Source organism: Oryctolagus cuniculus, chromosome 13, assembly GCF_964237555.1.
Source record: "Oryctolagus cuniculus chromosome 13, mOryCun1.1, whole genome shotgun sequence".
In the NCBI taxonomy this organism is placed as follows: Eukaryota; Metazoa; Chordata; class Mammalia; order Lagomorpha; family Leporidae; genus Oryctolagus; species Oryctolagus cuniculus.
This window is the reverse complement of record NC_091444.1, coordinates 77,287,622-77,314,371: the sequence shown is the minus strand read 5'-3', so window position 1 is coordinate 77,314,371 and position 26,750 is coordinate 77,287,622. Positions and strand designations below refer to the sequence as shown.

The window sequence follows — 26,750 nt, the reverse complement described above, 5'->3', positions numbered from 1 at the left end:
ATTCCATTGAAGGCACCTGACAGACCAAGCCTTTAAAACCCGAAATTAATTGTCACGCTTCTAAAATATGCTGCTCATTGAACTGTCTGCCCAGGCTCCCTGGAAGACCCCAATGGCAGTTTTCCTCCACAAATGACATCTTTGGGCTGTACAACCTTCCCCTGAGATGTCTCAGGGTTAGTCTTTTTTTTTTTTTTTTTTTTTTTTTTTTGACAGCTAGAGTTAGTGAGAGAGAGAGACAGAGAGAAAGGTCCTCCCTCTGTTGGTTCACTCCCCAAATGGCCACCGTGGCCAGAGCTGCGCCAATCCGAAGGCAGGAGCCAGGTGCTTCCTCCCGGTCTCCCACACAGGTCCAGGTGCCCGAGCACCTGGGCCATCTTCCACTGCCTTCCCGGGCCACAGCAGAGAGCAGGACTGGAAGAGGAGCAACCGGCCCCAGAACCCAGTGCCCATATGGGATACCAGCGCTGCAGGTGGAGGATTAACCAAGTGAGCCACGGCGCCGGCCAGCATTAGTCATTTTGAATCAACAAACCATTTGCGGCAGCTCAGAGGAATCCTGTGAGACAATCCTATTACAGGACAAATAAGCTACAGGCTGGTGGGTCACAGGTTACCTCTAAATAGATACAACTGTTCACAATATTAGATGCCCCACTGGGTGGAAGAATTCACTCTCTACAGCTCAGGCGTTATAGTGTAATGGGTTAAGTCACTACCTACGATGCCGGCATCCCACATGGGTTTGAGTCCTCAGCTGCTCTGCTTCCAATCCAGCTCCTTGCTAATGCACCTGGAAAAGCAGTGGAAGATGATCTGAGCCCTTGGGCTCATTTGAGACCAGATGAGGTTTGAGGTTCCTGGCTCCTGGCTTGGGTCTGACCTAGCCCCGGCTGTTGCAGCCATTTGGGGAATGAACCAGCAAATAGAAAATCTCTCCCTACCTCCTCAGCCAACTTTTAAACAAGTAAAAACAAATCATTTAAAAAATAATAAATACAAATCACTCTAGAAAAACCCCACTGAGTAATCACTCCCCATCCTTGGCAGCCACTGATCTGCTTTCTGGCTCTGTGAAGTTGTATGTTCTGGATATTTCACATAACAAGCATCATACAATATGTACCCTTGTGTGTATGGCTTCTTTCACTCAGCATAATGCGTTTGGGGCTCATCCATTTTGTAGCATAGATCAATGTTCCCGTTCTTTCTATGGCTGAATAATATTCCATTGCTGTGCACCCACTTGTTGATGGGTATTTGGGTTCAATGTCATTATAAACACGCCTAGGAATGAAATCGCTGGGTCCTCTTGTCTGTGTCTAACTTTTGGAGGGCCCACCAACCTGTTTTCTACAGTGGTTGCACCGTTTTACACCAACAGGATATTAACTATGCGGTTCCTTCTCTCAGAGAGAGCTCAGTGGATACCCCATGGCGTCTCATTGTGCTTTTGATTTGCATTTCTGAAACGGCCAGGGATGTCCATGTGCTTGCTGGCGATTTGTCAGGCTCTTTGTACCTGATTAAAAACCATGAAAACTACTGAGTGCTTTTGTTTATGAAATTTTATATCTAGAAATACAGTACTGAGAAATCAAAATAAGAAATTTTAGAAATATTATTTATTAATTTTCTATAAACAACAGTAATAAACCCATTATATGTCAATGTCAGAAGGTGACATTATCATATATCATGTAGCTTCTGGAAAATTCCACCATATACTTGTTGGAGAAGGAGAATAAAACAAATCAATAGCATCGTAGTATTATCACAAAAACAATTTTTGACGTCATGGGTCTCCCTCCCACAAAATGAATAATAATTCAATTCAGTTTTGCTCCATCCAGATTTGACACTTTTTTTCTGGTCTGAAATTCCTCTCAACCTAAGTTTACCCAGGAAAGCATATATTTGGGGGAGGGTGGAGTATGGACAAGAAAGGCTGGGTTGTACTTGCTTGGCTGCAGACAGGACAGAAAATGTCCCTCTGATCTGTGTCTAAAGCTGCTGAAACCTGCCTATCGTAACACTCTTCTGCCCTTTCAGAAATGAAAATGGTTGATCGTTTAAACGTTGCATTAATCTCCTTAATCACGTGGCATGTTGGACATCTAAGTCAAGTGGTACGAGAGGAGAGCTCTTACTCAAAAGGGCTTTCACTGACGTCTCCGCACCTGGAATTTTCAGTAGTTGAGGGTGGGTGGTGCACAGAGGTCTAACCTAGTGGTTCTCAAACAGTGGTCCTGGGACCAGCATCATCAGCATCACCTGGGGGCTTGTAAGAAATGCAAAATCTTTGGCTCCACCCCAGACCAACTGACTAAGAAGCTCCGCCTGTAGGCCCAGCAACCTGTGTTTCAACATTGCCTTCGGTTGACTCTGACTTGCTGACCTGTTTGGTAACCTTTGAGGACCACTGGTGCGTCCTTTTCCAGAGCTGAATTCTGTCAGGATGACTCCCCCTCCCCTTCCCTCTCTATTCCCTTCTTTCCTTCCTTCCTCCCATTAACATTTAATACACTGATCTCTCTTCAATGTTTTTATGACACTTAGTGGGAAACATATACATCTGCACATCGCGTGTCTATCTGTAAACATCAAATTAGTGCAGGCCAAATTCAGAGTACCACTTGTAGAATTCCCAAAAAACTAACCCTTAACGGGATCTATTAGTAATGTACATGTAAAGCATTTTGCTAAGTGTAATTCGTTACCTGCAACCTAGCTTATCCTTCTGCTCCCAACATGAACTCCAGTAAAATTCTTTCAAATATTGAAGCTCTACAATTCCAAGGGCTTGGTTGTCCTTATTTGGTGTTGCCCAAAGATTATTCTGCCATGGTTTCTGTTTTTCAGAAATTCAATAGAAGGTCTTAGCTCAGGATACTGAGCTAAGGACAAAATGATTCTTCTAACCAGTCCAGAGTTCTTTAAAAATGTTCCTGAAGTGATGTGATCTGGAGAATGGGCTAGTCAACCAGAGGCAGGAAAAGAATCTACGTGGAGGATGTCTGATTACTTAGGGTAAAGGGTGTGTGTGTGTGTGTGTGTGTGTGTTATTTATATTAGTCATTAGTGCTTAGGTTTTACCTAGGATTTCTAAATTGGGAAGTTGGATGAAATTGGCATAAAGCTACTTTTCTTTACATTGTATGTGGCATGGAGAGTTCCATACCATTCAAGCTCTGATAAACACATATTCATGAAAATAAGACAGAGCATTCTGGTTGTTCCTCCTTCTCCTTCAAAGACCTTAGAATTGCTGCTTAGAAGTAGTAGAGCTCACTCTTCGATAGCAGTTGCCCTGTGTCCTTTATGACCTCAGAGCTTTCCAAAATTCAAGGAATCACAGAGATGCCTGTTGGGTGAGTGTTTAACATCTTGGCTTTTGCTTGTGCTTCATAACTTCTTTGACTGTTCTTGTCTTCTTGCCACTCTTTTCTAGATTGTTCTTCTACTCTTCTTCCTGTAGTGATATAATTAAGTCATAGGTGTAATACTGGACCAAGAAAAATGTGGCCTCCACTGTAAACCGATGTTTTTAGGTCATTCAACATTAGTCCCAATTGACCTGCTAACTTTAGATTCTACCCCACATGATACAGTGTGACCTCAGGCCTCTCTGCCCCTCTGAAGGCCCAGACTGGTGCCCCCTCCTCACCTCTGCTTTATGGTCTTACAGCATGATGATCTCATTCATTGCTCAGTCAGTGGGTATGAAAAAAAGCCCAAGAAAAGCTTCCCAGTTCCCTGTCTACTCCAGGGCTGACTGGTTATGCATGTGGAGACTGAGTGGGTCTGAGGGAACAAACTACAGGATGGGCTCAGCTTTGTGGCTAATGTCCAAGAAATATATTACTTGGGAGCCTCACTTGAAATTCCATTGCACAGAGTCTCACAATAACACACATTAAACCTGGGCAGGGGAGGGGGGCACCTCTAACTCATCCCTCTTCCTTCACCCTCACTTTCACTCAACAACACGTCCTGATAATCTGCCCTCTTTTGTGTTGTATTTTGATCCTTTTCCTCCTTTTTAAACTTCTGTCCACTGACCTAGTTCAAGCTGTCATCATCTCCTGTGAGAATCCATCCCATGGTAATGTGATCAGATTGCCACCTGGACTGCCCACCAAAAATCCACTGTAGTCAGACCACTGGTCTCAAGCAAGGCATTCTGTGGTCCTCTGTCGCCTTCAGGATACAGGCCAAGCTCCCTCATCTAGCCATATCCTCCATAAGCTGGTCTCTGTCCATCCCTACCTGTGCTGTTCTGAACTGCTGGCTTCTCCCAAACATATTATCATGCGATTTCACACTTCTTTACTTCTCCTTCTGCCTCTGCTGCGAAGCTCTTTCCTGCCAGCGTTTGCTCAGCCTTGGGCAATTCAGGCACCATCAACCCTGAAAGCCTGTTTGAACTCCCACGTGGGGGCTAAGTGTCTGTTCTCTTTGCCCCTAAGGGAAGCCCTCAACCTTGAGCTTCCACAATTTCTATTTCAAGTCAGTTGTTCTTTTTCTTTCCCCATTTCCACTAATCTGCAAGCTCCTAAGAGCATGTTGCGTTCATCTTTGGGCCCAGTTGCAATGCTTGGCACTTAGCAGGTGTTCTGTAAGCTTCTTCTAACTCTACGGAGGACAAGAGCTGCCGAATGGGAATAGTAACGGCAATGGATGGTGTTGAGTGATTTGCCTGAGCTGAAGACTCCTACTGTCCTGTAGAACTTTGTGGGATCATGGAAATTTGTGTTGTCTGCTAAGGCAGCCATGGGTAGCTTGTGAACATTTGAAATCTGATTAGTGCACCCATGGAACTAAATTTCTAATGGCATTTAATTTATTTAAGTTTAAGTGTAAGTGTTATCTGTGGCTAGTGTTGCTGTGTTGGCCAGTGTGGCCTTAGAGTCTTCCCAATCCTTTCTTAGCTCACAGAAACATCTGGCTACTTCCTACCTTGCTCAGAGCTCCCGTAGAGCCAGGCTCCAAGCAGAGGCGTGCTGGTAATGTTTAGCAGCCAGCTCTCTGCAATCAGCTGCCTATTTTCACTTTATAAATTTATAAAAATTTCACTTTATAGATTTATAAATTCTCTACCCATTCCCAGATTCCAGCTACCAATTTGTAGCTGGACCAGCACAGACTATTTCCATAATATGTGAACACATATCACAGATGTACATAATCCTGAGAACAAAGGTTATAGTACAATGTGGTGAAATAATTAGGAAGTGATTAGTATTGTGTATCTTTGCCTGTGTTTTAATATAATTTATTTAATTGTAAGTTCATATACTTTTATTGATAACCATGCTTAAAAACCGGTTAATAATGTTCTTGAAAATTTAGCTGCTATAGCACATACCTGGATCCCAGTAACTGCTCAAAATTACAAACAAACAATAGCAAATTTAAAAAAAATCCAAATCTCTGACTAAGAAATGAACTTTCAGTGATTGAAATGCAGGATTTCTGTTTGGCCAAAAGAGGGCGCAATCAGATGATTCAAAGAGACAAGATTCCAGACAAGCTCCTTGTCATTTTGAGACTTAAGCTTGAGTGTTCTTGAAGACCGGAATTCTGGAAGACCTTGTGGAGCTCCTATACCTTCGGAGAGGTCTTTGTTTCACAACATAGATTCTGAGCTATCACCCCTCCAGAAAGCCTTGCTCTCTGTGTCTCACGACAACTGGTCTTTGAGCTACCAAATTAAGGCCCGTCAGCTGTTCAACTTGAACAAAAGAGAAGCTCTAAGAACTTTTGTGTGCCTGTGATAGTATGTTGGGCACTCACAGACTTCATCGCAGGTAATCCTGCAACCACACTTTACATAAGTGGCTGAACTGCCAGCGTTAGGGGTAATCCCTAACACGAAATCCCTGGGGGGCTCAGGATTTGCATTGCAAGAATTTGTACTTTTCCAATCACATAAAGAAAATCAGGAGTACATTGTGGCCTGATGACCAGAGTCAAGTTGGAAGACATCTCATTTTTCTTCCTCTTTGGCTAGGTAAGCTAAAGGAGAAGGGCTTCAGTTTTATGGGGCTGGATCCCTGTCTTCTCAGCATCTGACTGTGGAGGTTAATCCAACCTGGCAGGGATAGGAGATTCCCTGGAGTTAAAAGAGTGTTGTAGTGAGTTTCACAATCTACTCTAAAGGGAGGCAGGAACTGGCCTTTCTCAACAAGAACCTGCCTCTGCTATGAAATGGTTCTACTCTCTTCCTCCCTGGCTGGCCTCGTACAAGGTCCCCGCTGGTAACTGATGCTGCTATGCTGGGGACCCAGCCTGGCGGTGCTTTCCCGCTCTGTCCTTGAGGAAGGGCTTCCCTGATCACGTCGGACTCACCATTTCCGCTGCCAGCTGAGCGCGCTCAGAAGGAGGACACTGATGAGCAGGAATACACAGCCGGCCACTGTCGACAGAGAGGGAGTTCAGCAAAGGGGTGCCTGGGCATGGCGGCCACCTGGCGCTGGTCCACAGAGCAGGCGGGGCAAGCCCCCTAGGTGAGCGAGGGCTTCCTGCCGAGGGAAGCACTGCAGGCTCTGCAGAGGAGCTGTTTGGGAGGCTCAAGGAAGCAGGACAGGGCTGAGGGATGTGTGCAAGGCTGGCCTTTGACTAAAGAGAAGAGATATGGGGCCGGTGCATTGGCACAGTAGGTTAATCCTCCGCCTGCGGTGCTGGCATCCTATATGGGCGCTGGTTCTAGTCCCGGCTGCTCCTCTTCCCATCCAGCTCTCTGCAATGGCCTGGGAAATCAGTAGAAGATGGCCCAAGTCCTTGGGCCCCTGCACCTGCATGGGAGACCAGGAAGAAGCACCTGGCTCCTGGTTTTGGATCGGCACACTTCCAGCCATTGCGGCCATTTGGGGAGTGAACCAACGGAAGGAAGACCTTTCTCTCTGTCTCTCCCTCTCACTGTCTGTAACTCTATCTCTCAAATAAATAAATAAAAATATTTTTTAAAAAAAGAGAGAAGAGATAGTGCCTCTCCTCAAGAGGTACTGTTCTTTCTGGGGGAGCAGACTGAGACCGGGAATGCAGGAAGGTGCAGAAGCTAGGGCTCTCCTTGGGGAGGCCTGTATCTGGTAAAGACATGTAGAAGTGTGAAGTTGATACTAAACGCATTCACATCCCTAAATGCATTCTTGGTTTCTAAGTACTGCCTTGCTGGGGTCCTGAAGTCACTTACTTATTGATTCAGGCAGATGTAGCCTCAAAGCCTGATTCTCCCTCCCCCCAAGGAAACACACAGTGCTGGTGGAGCATGTTTTCCCCCTGGCGGGTTCTACTGCCTCTCCTCTCCGCTCCTCCTGCCCGGCCTCACTGCCCTCTCTCAGCCGTAGAATGCTGTCCTTGAAGGTCAACTCATGGAGGATGGGCTGGGGCTGGTTTGAGACTCAGCTCGCAGCACCCTAGAGGTGATTCATGGCATTTTGACTAACGTTGTTCTCTGGATTCATCTTTGCCCCTTCGATAGTATGAGCATTAAGAAGGCAGTCACTGAAGCCCACCTGGCACTTGTCATTTTGTCCACAAGGCAAGTGAGCCCACTCACCTGCTATCTGATACTCCTCTGTGAATAGGAACGTCTCCACGGTGGTGGCCACTTCTGTGTGTTTCTGAAAATCTGTGGCAAAGATAAGGGCGAGAAATACTCTCAATGTATGCCAAATATGGGACCAGAGGAGGCTGGAGAGAGTGATGCCTTCTCAACGGATGGGAAACTTGGGGACAGGTGGAAGAGATGTGAGAGGAGAGGGGAACAGGGCCAGTGTTACATTGCTGTGTCAGCAGCGGCCGGTCTTGGCCCTGTGTTTTGTCCTTCGGACTCTGGCTTTGGGGCATGTGGGTTGATGAGTGCCAAGCCCCTGCTCTGGAGGAGAGGGGATGCTGGTGGAGTTGGCTCATCCGCCCTGTACCGCCCATCTGCTGCAGAGGCCTGCAGCCAGACGTGTGCCCTTTCCCGAGGAGGCTTGAATGGCTGCGTGTCTGTCTCCATGGAAACTCTCATGCACCTGTGGTGGTGACAGGGCAGGAAGTCTTGCTCTCAGGAGGGGCATCCATGCTTGCTTGAGGCTCTTCTTCACCTACAAGAGAGTAAGTGATGCTTATGGAGCCAAATGGGGAGACGGGAGTCTCCCTTCTTCCCCAGCCTGTCCTCCACAGACGGCTCCAGGTACACCTGCTGAAGCATCAACCCTAGTTTGGGTATATCTTTGGGAGACCACACCACACATTCTACCTCAGGACCAGTAGGAAGTGGTTGAGTAGCCTCAGCAGAGCAGGTGAGAGGGAATTCTAACCCTGGCCCTGGCTGTTCGTGACACCGAGCAACTCTTTCTTACCCTAGGCATCCTGAACTCAGTCCTGGATCCCATCTGCGACTTGAAAATGGGTCATGATAATGCAAACACTGTGGCTCAGCAGGGTAAGCTGCTGCTTGGGACACCTGCATCCCATAAGAGTGCGGGCATTGAGTTCTGGCACCTCTGCTTCTGATCCAGTTTCCTACGAATGCCCTTGGGAAGCAGCAGATAATGGCTCAAGTATATGGGTCCCTGCCACCCCTGGGGGAGATGCGGATGGAATACCTAGCACTTGGCTTCAGTCTGGCCCAGCCCTGGCTATTGCAAGTATTTGGGGAGTGAACCAGCAGACAATAGATATCTCTTTCTCACGCTGCATTTTGAGTACATGAAAATAAAGCAAACGATAGCTTTGAACCACCAAATGAAGTAGAAACACACAGAGGGATAGCCTTTTCTGTCTGTGCGGTTCTCCATGCCTCCTGGCTGTGGTTAGTGACCTCAGGGCCCTGCCTTTTCAGCCTCTGACAAACGAAGGGATTGGCACACCTGGACAATCCATGTGGCTCATGGTGGGCCAGCTCTGGGGAAGGAACTACAGCCCAGAGAACCCAAGAGGAACTCACAGGGCATGGGAAATGGAGGGGAGGGCAAGGAAAAAGGGACTTAGGGCTCAGGGTGAGCAACTCTGATTGTAGAAATAAGATTTCAGAATGCTGATAGCAGAAGATAGCCTGGGTGGGTTGCATGGGTGCAAGAGCATGATTGTGTACACATACTTGAGTAGGCTCCTTCCCTGCACATTTTTATGAGTGCACAGGTAGGGAATCATACAAGGGGAAGGAACATGATAGCCACAGAGCACCATAAAAATGATAGATTTACAACACACACTGGTAGACGGAAGACACAAGTGGGTGGGTGGCTAGACTTCCTCTTTTGGTAGCTTAAGGAAGTAGTGAAATTTCAGGATCAGCAAGGAAAGGGGTAGCGCATTGGTGCTTTGAGGCAGCATCCAGGGTGCTCTGGAGCACTCAAGAGGTCTTTCTTCCTCTTCTGTCTCCTACTGTCCCCCTTGGGTACAGGGGTCCTTAAGTGAAGGGACCTTAGGGTTTATCCACCTTTTTTTGCCTTGCTTTGGTTTTTAGATTTTTTTTAAAAATTTATTTGAAAAGTTGAGTTACAGAGAGAGAGAGAGAGAGAGAGAGAGAGAGGAATCTTCCATCTGCTGGTTCATTCCCCACATGGTCGCAGTGGCCGGAGCTGGACCAATCTGAAGCCAGGAGACTAGAGATTTTTCTGGATCTGATGTGGGTGCAGGGGCCCAAGGACTTAGGCCATCTCCCGCTGCTTTCCCAGGCACATTAGCAGGGCCTTGGGTCAGAAGTGGAGCAGCTGGTTCTCCATATGGGAGGTCGGTGTCACAGGAAGTGGCTTAAAGCAACTATGCCACAACACTGGTCCCCCATCTGTTTGCTTGTAACAGGAACAAAACTGAGGTCCAGGAGGTCAAGTGGCTTGCCCAAGGTCACATAGCAGGTAGAGTCAGCGAGCCTATCCTGGTCAGCTCCATGGAGAACAACAACATAGTGGACCCAAGAAGGAGCCCACCTACCTGGAAATTGATGGTGCTGGCTTTCCTCTGCACAGGTGAGCAGGGGCAGGGTCCAGCTTGTTTTTTCACAGGCCATTTTGCAGACACTCACAGCAGGATGCCTCTGGAGGGCCCTGAATCCTTGGACGCACTGGTAGTGAACTGTCTGCCCCACGACAAAATGATAAATTCTCTTCTTAGCTTCATGTTCCCAAGGTGGAGGCTCCTTGCAGTGACCTGGGAGGCGGGAAGAGAATTCGGAAGGCACTGTGAGTGAACCAAGGCAGCTTCTTGCTAGGAATGGTGCATGGTCCATGAATAAGCTGGGTCCCCAGGAGCCCTGTCAAAACCTCCGAAAATCCCCCATGCCCAGTAATGTTCCACTCCTCCTGACTACAACCCAGGCCCTGACTGATCTTGACCTCAGAGATCATGTTCTGTTCCGACTTACTCTCAATATTCTCTAACCTCTGGCCCTGTCTGCACCTGTGGAACTGCATGTACCCTCCAGGCTCAGGCTGTGAAACTGATTGTGAAATTGTGCTTCCAGACTCTCTGCCACCCTGGGCACCCAGTATGATCTCTACCAGTAACCTGCACGAGCAGGAAGCTTGAGTGCACACGCCGAGCTGTCTTCTGCCATGCAGCACCTTGAGAGAATGAGTGCTCTTGTGTTTTCATCTCACAGTAAAAAGTGTTGTTTTATAGTCACCATCCGTGACTGCCTGAACTGTGTTTGAACTGGATTTGCTTCTTTCACATGAAAGCGTCCAAACTAAGGCAATTGGCGAAATATCCCTCGGCCAGAACTAGCTTCTATCTCTTGAGTAAGGACAACAAGCTGAGCTCTTCAAAAACCTTTCAGTAATTGTGGGTGGGTAAGCTGGAGGAGACAGCAACACAAACACCATTCCAGGACAACGTTGGAGGGGAAAGCGATAAAAACATGATGATGCAACAATACCCCTAAATTTTTTAAATAAAAGAAATTGTAAATGAATGCAAACTATATCAAAATAAGTAATTAGTAGAAATATCCCTCATCTAATTCAAGAGGACTGAAGTCTTACTCCAGTCCTAATATGTGTTAGTTTATAGATTTATTTATTAATTTACTTAATTTCCAGGTTTGGGGAGTGGTGATTGAGCCAGGACTAAAACCTAGGCACTCAAATATGGGACATGGGCATCCCAAGTGGTGTCTTTTTATTTATTTATTTATTTTATTTTTTGACAGGCAGAGTGGACAGTGAGAGAGAGAGAGACAGAGAGAAAGGTCTTCCTTTGCCGTTGGTTCACCCTCCAATGGCCGCCGCGGCCGGCACGCTGCGGCCGGCGCACTGTGCTGATCCAATGGCAGGAGCCAGGTACTTATCCTGGCCTCCCATGGGGTGAAGGGCCCAAGGACTTGGGCCATCCTCCACTGCACTCCCGGGCCACAGCAGAGAGCTGGCCTGGAAGAGGGGCAATTGGGACAGAATCCGGTGCCCCGACCAGGACTAGAACCTGGTGTGCCGGTGCCGCAAGGTGGAGGATTAGCCTAGTAAGCCGCAGCACCGGGCCCAAGTGGTGTCTTAATTGCTAGGCTAAACACCCATCCCCTATTACATGAGTCTTTAAACTTCTCTGTGTCTTTGTTGCTTTAGTGACTTGAACTAATCCTCCCTTCTCCTGACTCATTGGGTTGTGAGGTTCAAATGAAATTATATATGAAATGATAACACTACTCATAAGATTCTAAAATTAGCAAGGACTATGGGGTTCTTCTAAGGTCAGCTGGTTCCCCCAAAAGGTCAGACTTTCCTAGCAGGCTCTGAGACTTCCTAACATTGTGACTTAACTGTAGCATCTTTCATTTGGACAAGCTGTGGACAATCATGTACACTCTGTTAACTAGCAGGTGCTTGTCTGGAGTTTGAAGAACCACCAGGCCACTTTACAGCCCCATCCTGTTAAAAAAATACTTTGTCATACATTGTTTTATTTGCAACTTGTCATCATACTTAGGATGAAAATAGCATGGATTTCCTTGAGGTCGGGGATGGCTGTCCTGTACATGTTTGCATTTTGGTTGGCAGTGCCTGGCACATAATCCCAACACATGCTTTTGAATTAAATTGAATAGTTGAGTACTATTTAGACAGTTCCCAAAGCAGAGCCCAGGTTGGGTGCTCTAACTGTGGTTTGAGTTTCTGAGCAAACAGCAGTAGTTCTTGTCCACAAGATCTCTGAGAAGAGAAGGAAACGCACATGGCTGTGCATGTGGGGCACAGACTTTTCTCCTTGGGGAGCACCATCACGCAGGTGCAAGGGAAGGGTTGGCTCCCAGGAGTCAGTCAGAGGACGGTTGTTGCAAGTCACCTCTTACCTGGAAGGTCCACTTGGTCCTCAGGCTCCATTTGACTTTGCATTTCTGTGGGTTTTCCTTCTGTCTGTTCTTCAGGTTGAGTTGTAACGTTTTCTGGGTTCCTAAGAGCTGTGTGGGATGAAATAGCTTCACAAACGCTTCAAATAGAAGACACCATTCATTTACTCAGGAAGAAAACCCTTCTAGTGCCTGCCATGTGCCCGGCAATGCCCGGGTGCTAGGGTACAAAGGTAAACTGTGGGTGAGCCCTCCCCTTGGGTGATGCCTACCAGACCTGGCCGGGCAGCCCTGGCCTCTCTGCTTTCATGTGCTCGATGACATGGTCTACTACACATTTCTGAAAGAAATGAACCCATTTTCTGGTGGGAGATCTTTTCAATGTGTGTCTCATCTAAAGGGACTTCTTTCTTGCCCTCAATTCTGTCAATGTTGTGTGTGCATGTGTGACGGTAGTTAGGAGTTCTGAATCCTGTGCTCTCCTAAAGCAGTTCAGAACTCTCGAAGATAGAAAGAAGCAATCTTAAAGAGAACTTCTGTAACACCTGCCTCTATGGTGGAGTAGATGGATGGCCTGCGTGTGAGCACCCCTGGGGGGTGGGCTCAGAATCCCAGCTTAGAATAAAGGAAGGGCTCCCTGGGGGTGGGGAACAACAGTGAGGTGCTTTAACAGAGCCGCGGGGTTCAAACTTTAGTCTCCAGACATAGATTGGGGGAACACATGACACTGAGACATGCCAGCTGACACCATCCGTAGAGTTAAGGGATAAGAAGATGAATGAGGGGGCCGGCCCTGTGACTCACTTGGTTAATCCTCCGCCTGCAGCACCGGCATCCCATATGGGCGCCGGGTTCTAGTCCGGCTGCTCCTCTTCCAGTCCAGCTCTCTGCTGTGGCCCGGGAAGGCAGTGAAGGATGGCCCAAGTGCTTGGGCCCCTGCATCTGCGTGGGAGACCAGGAGGAAGCACCTGGCTCCTGGCTTTGGATCGGCGCAGTGCCGGCCATAGCATCCATTTCCGGAATGAACTGACAGAGGGAGGAGCTTTCTCTCTGTCTCTCTCTCACTGTCTATAATTCTGTCAAATTTAAAAAAAAAAAAAAGATGAATGAGCCCACCACTGTTTGCATTCTAAAATCACAGAGTGGATGGGAAAAGAGCTGTGTAAGGCAGGCTTTGGAGCTAGAGGAACCATGTTCAACAGCAGAAGTCACGTGACCAGATCAACTTAGACGTAGGGAGCATTCTGCGGGACTTTGACTTCAACTTGCACTTCAGGGAGGCCAGGCTCCAGCAAACGCTCCAGCAATGGCTCTGCCATCTCAGCTTTCTTCACCAGCACCGATGCAGTTCGGGGGACTTAGTCCATATGTGATTTGGGGAGCCACCAGACTCTCTCTCTCTCTCTTTTTTTTTTTTGACAGGCAGAGTGGACAGTCAGAGAGAGAGAGACAGAGAAAAGTCTTCCTTTTGCCATTGGTTCACCCTCAGCACACCGCGCTGATCTGAAGGCAGGAGCCAGGTGCTTCTCCTGGTCTCCCATGCGGGTGCAGGGCCCAAGCACTTGGGCCATCCTCCACTGCACTCCCGGGCTACAGCAGAGAGCTGGACTGGAAGAGGGGCAACGGGGACAGAATCTGGCACCCGACCGGGACTAGAACCTGGTATGCCGGAGCCGCAAGGCGGAGGATTAGCCTATTGAGCCACAGCGCCGGCCAACCACCAGACTCTCAAGCTATGTTTTGATGTCCAGAAATGAAAAGATTCAATGAGAATAACCTTCTCTTTCTCCCTTAGGCTGATTTGTAGTATTACCCAATAACAGTCTGATCTACCTGTGGGCTCCTCATTCTCCTCATCCCTCCACACCCAGTATCCCAGTCTCTTGCAGGACATTCCTGGTGCTCTGGACGCTGGTTCCTGACACTGGACTGGCAGTACTTTCCTTGACAATGTTGCCTTCCCTCAACCCAAAATGATGTGTGAGCTTTAGGAATCAGGAAACAAATAAGCCTACAAGAGAGTATGTTCAGCTTTATGGGAAGTGAAGATTCTTCCATGAAGAGTATTTCTCATGAAATATTTTTATATAATATGTATAACAAAAAATTTACCACATTAACCATATTAAGTGTACAACTCCATGACATTAAATACATTCATAATATTGTGAACTAGAGTTGTTTTTAATTGTTTAGTGCAATGTCCATCACCCCCACCCCCAACTACACCCCAAAGGAAATTTAAATTCACTGAGGGCGTGGCTGATTATATCCCCAGTGCCTAGAACCATTGTTAGAACTGGTAGACACTCATTAAATATTTGTTTGATGGGTGAATATTCTAGAAACCACTGAAACCACGTACTCTGTAGACTGAACAGGCTACTATTTGCCTATAGGACGGAGTGAATGAAAGCTGGACTCTGCCTCCGTCTTCACAGCAGGTTCCCTTTCCTCAGGTCATGACAAAAGGAACGACTTACAATTGCTTGTGCATTGACATCTGTTGTCCCAGAAAGAGTGGCTGGAGTTTCCTGTACAAAGCATGTAGGATGACCCGTATTTAACTCGGCGGAAGCCAGCCTCGCAGTCACAGGTTAGCATGGTGCCGATCTTGTAGGCGAGGGCCCTGAAGGTGGCTTTGCTGAGCTGTGGCGGATCATCACAGAAGTCTGCGAAGGAAAGAGAGGCATGTTGGGAGTTTGGGAAGTCCCAGTCACACAGGTACGGGTCTCGTCACGGAGCAACATAATCGCATATGTCTTCATTTCTAAAGTGAATTTGTATACGCGCTACATTTTCCTAGAAAAGAACTGAGTCTGCTAATGGTCTTTCTTTGGAAACCTTTGCGTCAGAGGTGGCTCAAAAGTTTAGTTCCAACCAAGTTCCTCTACCACGTACAGAGCAGCTCAAATCAAATGTGTGCACAAAGCAGTGAGCTTTTCTTCTGCGTGTGCTTCCTGTCGCACAAGCATAGGGAGAGATGAGCACCAGGAATCTGAGGAACGCTGTGGAAATTCATGTGAGGGAAGAAAAGTGTGTGTGTAAAATGCTTTTCAGAAATAAGGATTGCCAGGCATTCGCTAACGAATGATTCTGTACCACATTTGAGAAATGTACATAAAGTGCTTTTGCTCAATATCTGAAAGTAGCAAATGTGTGTTTCCCACCCACCTGCTGGCCTCTGAGTCCACCAGCTGCCTTGTCATACCAGGATGACCACAGACGTCAGCTTTTCCCTACTCCAGTGAAATACTCGGGGCAGGCTAACTTGACAAAGGAAAACATTTATTTAGGCACATTATTCTAAGGGTATAAAATCTGGCACCTCATCTGGTGGTGGTCTTCTAGCTGGCAGAGTCGGGGCGGGGGGCAGTACCTTACCCAGCAAGGGGCTGAGCACATGCATGTCTGTCTATAAATGTCTCTCCCTCCTAATCACATGGATGGGGGAGGCAGGGCAGGAAAAGCTGGGAGAACACAAGCCGCCAGCAGTGAGCATGCCATCCATGGGAACATCTTTTTGTCGGAGGGAAGCTTCTCTGTGCCCTTTGACCCGCCCAGCAGCTTCTCAGCCATGGAGACAACCCATATCGAGCAGCTCAGCACTCTCCTGATTTCCCGCCAAGAACCGAAGGTGGGTAGGACTTGGACAGCTTGGCCCCACTCTAACCAAGAAGGGGCCGAACAAAAGCAATTTGAATGAGTCCAGGGGGCCAGCAATTACAGTAGAACAGGTAACAGGAAGATTCAGTAAATTCTGATAATCATTATAAGGCAGGAAAGGCAGAATGGTGATGAGGGGAGGAAAGATGGGTTTCTAGATTCTTGCTGTATCAGCTTACTAGCTACGTAGCCTTATTGTTTTCACTCCTCCTGGGGGCAGTTTCCTTTTCTGTAAAATGGGTGTAATTATCATAATTTTACAGATTTGATGGTGAGATAGCATACTAGGGTAAGTTGCAGAGTGCCTGGCAAATATAGGTATATAGTAACTGCTGGTTTTTCTGCCTTCATTATTTTTCATTGTCGGAAAAAGAAAATGGAAATTCAGAGAGAGACTAGGCTCAAGTTTACCTTAACATTTAACTCTTGGAAAAGGTCATCATTCTCTCTCTCTCTCTCTCTGCCTGCTGCCTGCATTATCAGTACAATTTGCTGCTACTTATGTTAACACCAACAAATGTTTTAAGTGCCAGAAGGTTAATCTGTTGCTAAACCAAGATTTGGATAATAATAATAATAATGAGAAAAACCAATGAGGACTTCTGCTTCTAGCCATGACAGAGTAACTGGGTACAAACTTGTCTGTCTGCTGGAAACACCTCTACCAGACAAAATGTGTGCAGCTATGGAACAACAGGTCAACAAGAGCTACGTCTGGGAGGAGGGAAAGCATGACATGAGCTCACAGTGGTCATGGCTTTCTTCCTAGGGAATTTCCCTCCCGTGCAGCACTGAAGTAAATCCCAAGCAAACTGGTGGTCTACTGACCGGCAAGGACTGACATTTGCAGTGAGGAGCTCTGGAAAGGGGAACATAGCACAAAGCAGGCCCCATAGAGAGCATGGAAGACCAACTCAGGTTCTGTGGCAAGAGCGGGGCTGAACACAAACAGGGCAGGACTCAGTGAGACTGAGCACGGATGGCCCATGGTAGGGGTTGACAGAAAAATAGTCACACCAAACTTCATTTACAGAATGCGCACATGACCTGGGGCACTACAGATTTTCTCATCCCGCTCCAGTGGAAGAGACATTCTTAAGATGAATTTCAGATCCAGAGCAGATCTGCCTGTAGAAAAACAAAACCAAGCCAGACAGACAAAATGATGCACCAGGCATTTAAGTGCCTCCTAAAACAAAATTAAGCCCCTTGAGGGCCGGTGCTGTGGCATAGTGGCTAAAGCTTCCGCCTGCAATGCCGGCATCCCATACAGGCGCCGGTTCAAGTCCTGGCTACTCCTCTTTGGATCCAGCTCTCTGCTAGACACCAGGAATGAAAACTAGAATAACTGACGAAGTGTGGAAATTTCTAGATGAGGGATTTACCAACCTTTCCTAGAAGACAAAGAAGTGACTACATTAAGAGCTTGGGGGCCAGTGCTGTAGCGTAGCGGGTAAAGCCCTCACCTGCAGTGCGGGCATCCCATGTGGGCGCCATTTTGAGTCCCGGCTGCTCCACTTCTGATCTAGCCCTCTGCTGTGGCCTGGGAAAGCAGTAAAGACGGCCCAAATGCTTGGGCCCCTGCACTCATGTGGGAAGACCCAGAAGAAGCTCCTGGCTCCTGGCTTTAGATCGGCACCACTCCGGCCATTGCTGCCAACTGGGGAGTGAACCAGCAGATGGAAGACCTCTCTCTCTCTCTCTCTCTCTCTCTCTCTTTCTCTCTCTCTCTGTTTCTCTCTCCCTCTCTGTCTGCCTCTCCTCTCTCTGTGTAAGTCTGACTTTCAAATAAACAAAGAAATCTTTTAAAAACAAAAACAAAACCCTTGACTCTCAAAGGACACCACAATCCAAATTCTCTGTGACACTCTCTAATGTATAATTCATAATACTGAGCAAGTTATAAAAAATTTCTAGGCACATGAAGAAACAGAAAAATACTTCCTACCTAAAAACACAGTCAATATTAACAGACCCAAAAATCCTCCAGGATTCAGAATTACCAAGAAAGGAGTTTAAAGTCGTTGTGCTCAATGATTTAAAACAAGGGGCAGCAAACCACAGCCTGCATAGAGGCTGACATTTATTTATATGTTTTTAAAAGATTTTACATTTGATTGAAAAGCAGAATTAAAGACTGAGGAAGAGAAAGGACTTGCAACCACTGTTGCACTCCCCAAATGGCCACAAGGGTGAGGGTTGGGCCAGGTCAAAGCCAGGAGCCTGGAGCTTCAGCTGGGTCTCTTCTCACACTTGGGTGGCAGGGACTAAGGCACTGGGTCCACCTTCCACTGCTTTCCCAGACACATTAGCAGGGAGATGGATTGGAAGTGGAGCAGCCAGAACTTGAACTGACGCTCATATATAGGATGTTGGCTTCACAGGCAGTAGCTTCATCCACTGCACCACGACTCCAGCCCCAAGCTGCCTTTTTTTTTTTTTTTTTTTTTTTTTTTGGACAGGCAAAGTGACAGAGAGAGACAGAGAGAAAGGTCTTCCTTTGCTGTTGGTTCATGCTCCAATGGCCACCGCGGCCGGCACGCTGCGGCCGGCGCATCGTGCTGATCCGAAGCCAGGAGCCAGGTACTTCTCCCGATCTCCCATGCGGTGCAGGGCCCAAGGACTTGGGCCATCCTCCACTGCACTCCCAGGCCACAGCAGAGAGCTGGACTGGAAGAGGAGCAACTGGGACAATCCGGCGCCCCAACTGGGACTAGAACCCGGTGTGCCGGCGCCGCAGGTGGAGGATTAGCCTATTGAGCCACGGTGCCGGCCGCCATTTATTCTTTTTTTTTTTTTTAATATATATATATATATATTTTTGACAGGCAGAGTGGACAGTGAGAGAGAGACAGAGAGAGAAAGGTTTTCCTTTGCCGTTGGTTCACCCTCCAATGGCTGCCACGGCCGGCGCGCTGCGGCTAGCGCACCGCGCTGATCTGATGGCAGGAGCCAGGTGCTTCTCCTGGTCTCCCATGGGGTGCAGGGCCCAAGCACTTGTGCCATCCTCCACTGCACTCCCTGGCCACAGCAGAGAGCTGGCCTGGAAGAGGGGCAACCGGGACAGAACCTGGCGCCCCGACCGGGACTAGAACCCGGTGTGCTGGCGCCGCAAAGCAGAGGATTAGCCTAGTAAGCCGCGGCGCCAGCCCACCATTTATTCTTATAAACAAAGTCATGACCATTCGTAGACATTTCTGCTATAATGGCAGAGCTGAGTAGTTGCCACAGAGAATACAGAGCTTCCTCATCTAAAATATTTACTCTGGCCCTTTTAGAAAAAAATGGCTAACAGCTAATCTACAGGGAAAACGGTCATAATGAGTGAACCAATAAGCTCCATAGAGAATTGAAGACTATTAAAATAACCAAATGAAAATTCTAGAACAAAATGTATAATGTTTAAAAATGAGCTTTAATCCTCTGCCTTTCAGCGCCGGCACACCGGGTTCTAGTCCTGGTCAGGGCAGCGGATTCTGTCCTGGTTGCCCCTCTTCCAGGCCAGCTCTCTGCTGTGGCCAGGGACTGCAGTGGAGGATGGCCTAAGTACTTGGGCCCTGCACCCTATGGGAGACCAGGATAAGTACCTGGCTCCTGCCATTGGATCAGCGTGGTGCGCTGGCCGCAGTGCGCCGGCCTCGGTGGCCATTGGAGGGTGAACCAATGGCAAAGGAAGACCTTTCTCTCTGTCTCTCTCTCTTTCTCTGTCCACTCCGCCTGTCAAAAAAAAAAAAAAAAATGAGCTTAACTATAGCTTGATGACAAATCTCAGTCGAGCTTATCCAAGCTGATGAATACAGGGAAAAGGTTTTTTAAAAAAGTTGAAAAGATCCTTAGTGGCCCATGGGATAATGTCACATAATAGTCTAATATAAATTTAATAGAAATTCCAAAGGGAGAGGAGAGATATCATGAGAAGAAAAAAACATTTGAAAGAACAAGGCCCCAAATTTCCAAATTCTTAGGACAAGCATTGATTTACAGACCCACGATGCTCTGCAAGATAAGTGTAAAGAAAACCACACCTAGACACCTCATAGCCAAGATTCTGAAAACCAGATCAGAGAGAAAAGTGACAACTGCAAGGGGACTATGATGAGTTACAGCCGGCTTCACAACAGAAGCAAGAGAAACCAGAAAATAATGATACATCATATTCAGAAGAAAAAAGACTTGTGAACCTAGAATCTACACAGAGAAAATATTGTTCAAAAGTGAGAGTGAAAATAATGATTTCAGATAAACGAAATCTGAAAGAATCTGTCACCAGTGAATCTGCGTTTTGTATAGATTAAAAGAAACTCTTAAAGGAAATTCTCCAGGCTAGAGGGAAACCATACAAGCTAGAAACACAGACCTATAGGAAAGGATGAAGAATATTTTTACATATTTACAAAAATGAAAAGACCATATTTTCCTGGAGATCCTGGTTTGAAAGATGATGGTTTAAAATAAATAATATTGTATAATGAGTTATTGCATATGTAAATGTAAAATATATAACAACTGTTACTCAAGACAGTAAAATTATATATACTGGAGTGAATGGAATTTTACTGTCTTGAGTTTTTATATCATGAAATGGTACAATTTGACTATAAAGGATGTATTCTGAATAGCCTAGAGAAACCACCAAATAGTATTGCAAAATACAGCTAAAAGGGCAATAGAAATAGAGTATTAAGTGAGCATTAAAATAGAGTATTAACTTTTTTTTGGTTACTTGAAAGAAAGTAACAAAAATGCAAATGAGAAGAGTAGGAAACAGATAGCAAGATGGTAGAAGGCAACTATACCAGTAGTTACAACTAAATACTAATGGACAAAAAATATAAAGTGAAAGAAACTTCAGATTGGATAAAACAGCAGGCCTCAACTACATTGCTGTCTACAAGAAAGCACACTACAGCCAGCGCCGCAGCTCACTAGGCTAATCCTAGTGCGGCGCTGGCACACCGGGTTCTAATCCCGGTCAGGGCGCCAGATTCTGTCCCAGTTGCCCCTCTTCCAGGCCCCTCTTCCAGGCCAGCTCTCTGCTGTGGCCAGGGAGTACAGTGGAGGATGGCACAAGTGCTTGGGCCCTGCACCCCATGGGAGACCAGGGTAAGTACCTGGCTCCTGCCATCGGATCAGCGCGGTGCGCGGGCCGCAGCGCGCTGGCCTCGGCGGCCATTGGAGGGTGAACCAATGGCAAAAGGAAGACCTTTGTCTCTGTCTCTCTCTCTCTCACTGTCAACTCTGCCTGTCAAAAAATAAAATAAAATAAAAAAGAAAGCACACTACAAGTGCAAAGACAATGATAGGTTAGCAGTAAGAGGATAGAAAAAGATATGTTATGCAAAGATAATCAGTAAAAACTATTGTGAATTACTAATGTCAGAAAGTATCTTTCAAGATAAGGAACATTGTTCAAGGATGGCTGTTTTATATAAAATTACTTCTACAAAATGGCTACTAAAACTTAGTAAGTTTAGTAAGCTCAATCTACAGAAATCACACATAGTTAATTCTGTATACTGGAAGCAGTTACTTAAGCTAGGTCTGGAATCAGGCACTCCAACATGGGGTGCAGGTATCTCAGGTGGTAGCTGAACCTGCTGTCCACAGAGCCTGTCCCTGCTTCTCATTTCTTTGTGAGTGATTGGAGGGAGGCAGGAAGGTGATGACAACATTGCTTAAGTAGGTACACATGTTTACCAAAGTTCATCAGATCCATATATTTCAGTTCCATACATTTTTATAAGTAATTTTTCATCTAGAAAAATCAATGAGAAGTATAATTAACAATTCTCTGGTCACTGGTTATTGGCACAAATAGTCAAGCTTTGACCTCAGATGCATTTGGAAATTGGTCTCTCAACTACTAACCAAGAAAGTTTCTAAGCATACACATTTGAAAAGGGGTAGTTGGGGGCAGATGTGGCACAGTAGATGAAGACATGTCTGCATCCCATATTTGAATGCCTGGGATGGATCAGCTTCTTGCTAGTGTACCTGGGGAAGCAGCAGATGATAGCCTAAGTGCTTGGGGCTAGGGAGGCCTGGATGGAGATCCTGGTTCCTGGCTTTGACCTGGCCCAGCCCTGGCTGTTGCGGGCATTTGGGGCATGAACTACAGGATGGAAAAATCCTGTCTGTCTGTCTGTCTCTCTCTGTCACTCTGCTTTTCAAATAAACAGATAAATCTTTCAAATAATAAAAAGGCAGATGAATTGTCCTTGAGACAAATTTGTGTCCTTAGAAACTCTTCCAGTATATGATGGTGTGTTTCTCTAAATAAGGCCATGGAAATGTACAGAGTCATAAATTATCCTGAGTGTCTGAGGTCATCTGGGGACAAGGGGAAATTTCAGAAAGTTCTACTCCTACAGACTTCCCATGTATAAAAGAATCTTTCCTGAAATCTAGAAACATTGATGCTTCCGGGTCTGGAGCTGAGTAACCTGTAAAGAACTGGCTACAATCCTTTTCCCTGAGAGGCCTCGCCAAGAGTGTTCCAGAGATCGAAAGTGGAAGAATGTGTGGGATAGGAGGCCCTGCAGCTGTGTTTCTCTTCAGTCTGATTGGGAGAAAGCTGGGATGTTTTTCAGTCCTTCTCAGCAGTGTCATGACATCAACAGCTGTACAAAATCTCCAACCAAAAACAGTTTGTCTTTCAGAAGGATAATGAAGAATCTCAAGGTATTTCAAGAAGTTCATGGAAAATGGAATTAAAATATGTTTATTTGGGTGCCAAAATTTTTTGAAATCCATACATAATTTTCTCATAATATGCGTTTTCTATGATGATGCTTCATACTAGTGGGACTTTTCCTTCAATATTTCTTATGACTCAGCAAAACATCTTTGAATCCCCTGTCCCTACATTATCACTTCTTTTAAAAAAATATTTATTTATTTCAAAGAGAGAGAGAGAGATCTTCTATCCACTGGTTTATTCCTCAAATGGTCGCAATAGCTAGGCTTGGGCCAGACTTGGGCCAGGCTTGGACAGGAGCCAGGAACTCCATCCTGGTCTCCCGTGTGCATGGCAGGAACCCAAGTATCTGAGCAGTCATTTGCTTCTGCTTTCCTAGGCACACTGACAGGAAGATGGATCGGAAAGGGAGCAGCCAGCACTGGAACCGATGCTCCAATATGGAATGCCCACATCACAGGAGGCAGTTCAGCTCTCTGTGCCACAATGCCAGCCCATTATTTTTTTTTTTTTGACCCAGTGTGGCAGCTGCCCTCATTCTCTAGTTTTACGCACTAAGAAGTTCTTTCTTAAAATTCAGCAAATAGGACCTTTTCTCTGTCTTTACCCTTGTTCCTGTCTTTCCAGGTCCACTTCTTGCTTCTAGCAGTGGCTCTGACTTTTTAACATAAATCATTCCATCCTCCACTGTTTCAGCTCTCAGTTCTAGTCTCATATGGCAGTGGGCATGGAAGCAATCAGAATTTTCTTTAGAAAATGAGAAGGGCAATATTTTCCTCCCTGTAATTTTTAAGTACTGGTACAATTCTTTTTCAAATTTATTTACTTATACTTATTTATTCACTTATTTATTTATTTAATTTTGAGGCACAGAGAGAGGAAAAAAAGATCTGGCATCTGCTGGTTCATTCCCCAAATGTCTGCAATAGGCCAGACTATGACAGGCTGAAGTCAAGAGCCAGGAACTCAATCCAGGTCTCCCACACGGGCAAGAAGGACCCAAGTACTTAAGCCATTACCTGCTGCGTTCCAGAGTGCACGTTAGCAGGAAAATGGAATCACAAATAGAGCCAGGGAGATCAGTATTGTGGCATAGCAGGTAAAGCCACTGGCTGTGGTGCTGGCATCCCTGTGGGCACTGGTTCAAGTCTCAGCTGCTCCACTTCTCATCCAGCTCCCTGCTAATGCACCTGGGAAAACAGCAGAAGATGGCCCAAGTGCTTGGGATTCTGCACCCATGCAAGAGACCCCGAAGAAGCTCCTGGCTCCTGGCTTTGGATCAGCCCAGGTCCAGCTATTGCGGCCATTTGGGAAGTGACCCACTAGATGGAAGAGTTTCTCTCTCTCTCTTTCTCTCTCTCTCTCTCTCCCCCTTTTCTCTTAAGACTGCTTTTCAAATAAATAAATAAATAAATCTTTTTTTTTTTTAAATGAAGCCAGGCCCCAAAGCAAGGCACTCTGATATGGGATGTAGGTGTCCCAAGTGGTATCTTAACTGCTAGGCCAAATGTCCACCTAAATATTGGTACAGCTCTGGATTTACATTGTGAAAGCTGTCAAGACCTAAATGGAGTCACTTTCGTCAAGCCCTAACCAAAATAAACAAACATATAAATAAGGCCAGAATACTGTGAGGGAAGGGTTCTCCTGCGCATATGCCAAGGGTTCTCATCCACGTATAACAAGGACTATTCACAGAAGACTGCCAGAACCACAGCCCTGCACATAGCCCACGGCAACCTTCACAAAAAGATACTTGCGCAGAGTCGTCTGCCTAGCAACCGTCTGTTCAGCCTCAGGCTGGTGCCACCATTTTATTAATCCTTCTATCTAAGGTAACTTTCACAACATTTATAAAATCCTCCGTATTTTGCCTTTAAAAAATCTCTTCTTGAGGCCAACACTGTGGCATAGTGGGTTGAGCCACTATCTGCCTTGCCAGCATCCCATATGGGCACCAGTTCGAGTCCTGGCTGCTCCACCTCCCATCCAGATCCCTGCTAATGCATTTGGGAAAGTAGCAGAGGATGGTCCAAGAGCTTGGACCCCTGTGCCCATGTGGGAGACCTGGATGAAGTTCCTGGCTCCTGGCTTCGGCCTGGCTCACCCCTGGCCTTTATGGCCATTTGAGGAGTGAACTAACAATGGAAGATCTCTCTCTCTCTCTCTTTCTCTCTCTCTCTGTAATTCAGCCTTCCAAATAAATAAATCTTTTTTAAAAAATTTCCTCTTGCGCCGGCGCCGTGGCTCACTAGGCTAATCCTCCGCCTGGGGTGCCGGCACACCGGGTTCTAGTCCCGGTCAGTTTGCCAGATTCTGTCCCGGTTGCCCCTCTTCCAGGCCAGCTCTCTGCTGTGGCCAGGGAGTGCAGTGGAGGATGGCCCAAGTGCTTGGGCCCTGCACCCCATGGGAGACCAGGATAAGCACCTGGCTCCTGCCTTCGGATCAGCGCGGTGCGCCGGCCACAGCACTCCAGCTGCGGCAGCCACTGGAGGGTGAACCAACGGCAAAGGAAGACCTTTCTCTCTGTCTCTCTCTCACTGTCCACTCTGCCTGTCAAAAAAAAATTTCCTCTTGCCTCCTCCTCCTTGAATATTCTCATAGTTCATGATGCGTAAATATTCCTGTTGCAGTGTTCTTCTATTCACTGTTTAGCTATCATTACTTTTCAGAAAATCTCTGATTGCTTTGTCATTTCCTTTTTTGAGAGTATTGAAGTGTCTGGTGCCCACGGGCTGCAGGAAAGCTTGGCATAACTGACTTGGAGATGAGAGATAGCAGGGTAAATGCTCAGAGCTTCGGTGGTGGGGCCCCCAGCAGGAGAGTCCTACCACAGACTCTGAGGCCATTGATGTGGCCTTGCCTTATAGCTTGTGTACCTTTTATGTGGGCAGAGGGAAAAACAGTCAGTCAGCAGTTATTATTAACCCTGAACATGCCAAGGGCCTCTCTGCCTGGGGCTTGCACTAGGAGAGAATTAAACCAAGCTCTTGTCTCACATCTCATGTCCGAGTTTGCCTGTGGTCAGTTGAAAGCCACAGGCAGGATCCCCCGTGTTCCTATCCTTCGCACCCCCCACCTCCATCTCTGTCCCTGAATTGTCATCACAGGTGCCTCTTCCCTTTGGTGAATTTGTAGATTGGTTGCCTCCCAGGAGTTCCCGGTACAGATGAAGGCAAAGCCAATTGGAGCCCAGGTTTAGAGGAGAAAAGGTTAAGACAGAATGAAGCCCTGGTGGCTCATCATCCTCTTTCTGTGTCTGTCCCCTTCTTAAGGACCTGAGAGCACTTTAGTGCATGGGGAACTGGGGCCCTCAGTTACTGCTGAATCTGCACAGCAGAGTGCTTTGCGCCCAGGCACTTGACTCAGTACCTAACAGGGTGCAATGAAACTCTGTTGGCTGGAGGGAAGGTGGGTGGGTGAAAAACGTTTGTGGGCTCCGTGATGTTTTTGTTGTTGTTTTTCCTCTGATGTTCAAAACAAGCGAGAACTCATCTGGCCCTCGTGGCACAGAAAAGGAAGAGGCTTCAAAAGGATGTGGACTGAGCCTGAGCTAAGACTGCTTTGTAAGTGAATCAAGGTCAAGCTGTTTCACCCAGAGCCCAGCCAGCTCTGGGTAAATGGCTTCAGCGTTGTGCCTCTGCTCTTTGCCACTTGGAAAATAGATATCAGGAACGAAAACTAGAATAACTGGCGAAGTGTGGAAATTTCTAGATGGGGGATTTACCAACCTAAATTTACTAGAAGACAAAAAAGTGACTACATTAAGAGCTTGGGGGGCCAGCGCTGTGGCATAGTGGGTAAAGCTGTCACCTGCAGTACCAGCATCCCATGTGGGCACCAGTTCGGGTCCTGGCTGCTCCATTTCCCATCCAGCTCTGTTCCATGGCCTGGGAAAGCACAAGAAGATGGCCCAAGTGCTTGGGCCTCTGCACCCATGTGGGAAGACCCAGAAGAAGCTCCTGGATCCTGGCTTCTGGTCAGCACAGCTCTGGTCATTGCAGCCATCTAGGGAGTGAACCAGCAGATAGAAGACCTCTCTCTCTCTCTACCTCTGCCTCTCTGTAACTCTGGCTTTCAAATAAATAAATAAATCTTTTTTAAAAAATAAGAAGA

The 26,750-nt window shown here is 46.7% G+C and overlaps 1 protein-coding gene across 2 annotated transcripts in view; it reads right to left on the bottom strand.

Annotated features, from left to right (window-relative positions):
* Positions 1 to 1,610: 1,610 nt before the first annotated feature.
* The window catches only part of IL2RA (interleukin 2 receptor subunit alpha), a 49,535-nt gene continuing 24,395 nt past the window's right edge, over positions 1,611 to 26,750 (bottom strand). Inside the window, exons 1-8 of one of the 2 annotated variants that reach the window (XM_070055787.1) lie at positions 23,654 to 23,856; positions 14,755 to 14,943; positions 12,275 to 12,382; positions 9,928 to 10,143; positions 8,022 to 8,093; positions 7,562 to 7,633; positions 6,352 to 6,418; positions 1,611 to 3,472 (exon numbers count right to left, since the gene is read on the bottom strand). In XM_070055787.1, coding sequence (XP_069911888.1) covers positions 3,448 to 3,472; positions 6,352 to 6,418; positions 7,562 to 7,633; positions 8,022 to 8,093; positions 9,928 to 10,143; positions 12,275 to 12,382; positions 14,755 to 14,875 — 681 coding nt within the window. In that variant the 5' untranslated portion in view covers positions 14,876 to 14,943; positions 23,654 to 23,856 and the 3' untranslated portion in view covers positions 1,611 to 3,447. Of the gene's footprint in view, positions 3,473 to 6,351; positions 6,419 to 7,561; positions 7,634 to 8,021; positions 8,094 to 9,927; positions 10,144 to 12,274; positions 12,383 to 14,754; positions 14,944 to 23,653; positions 23,857 to 26,750 lie in introns of those variants that run through there. The other variant, XM_070055786.1, reaches the window with a different exon arrangement.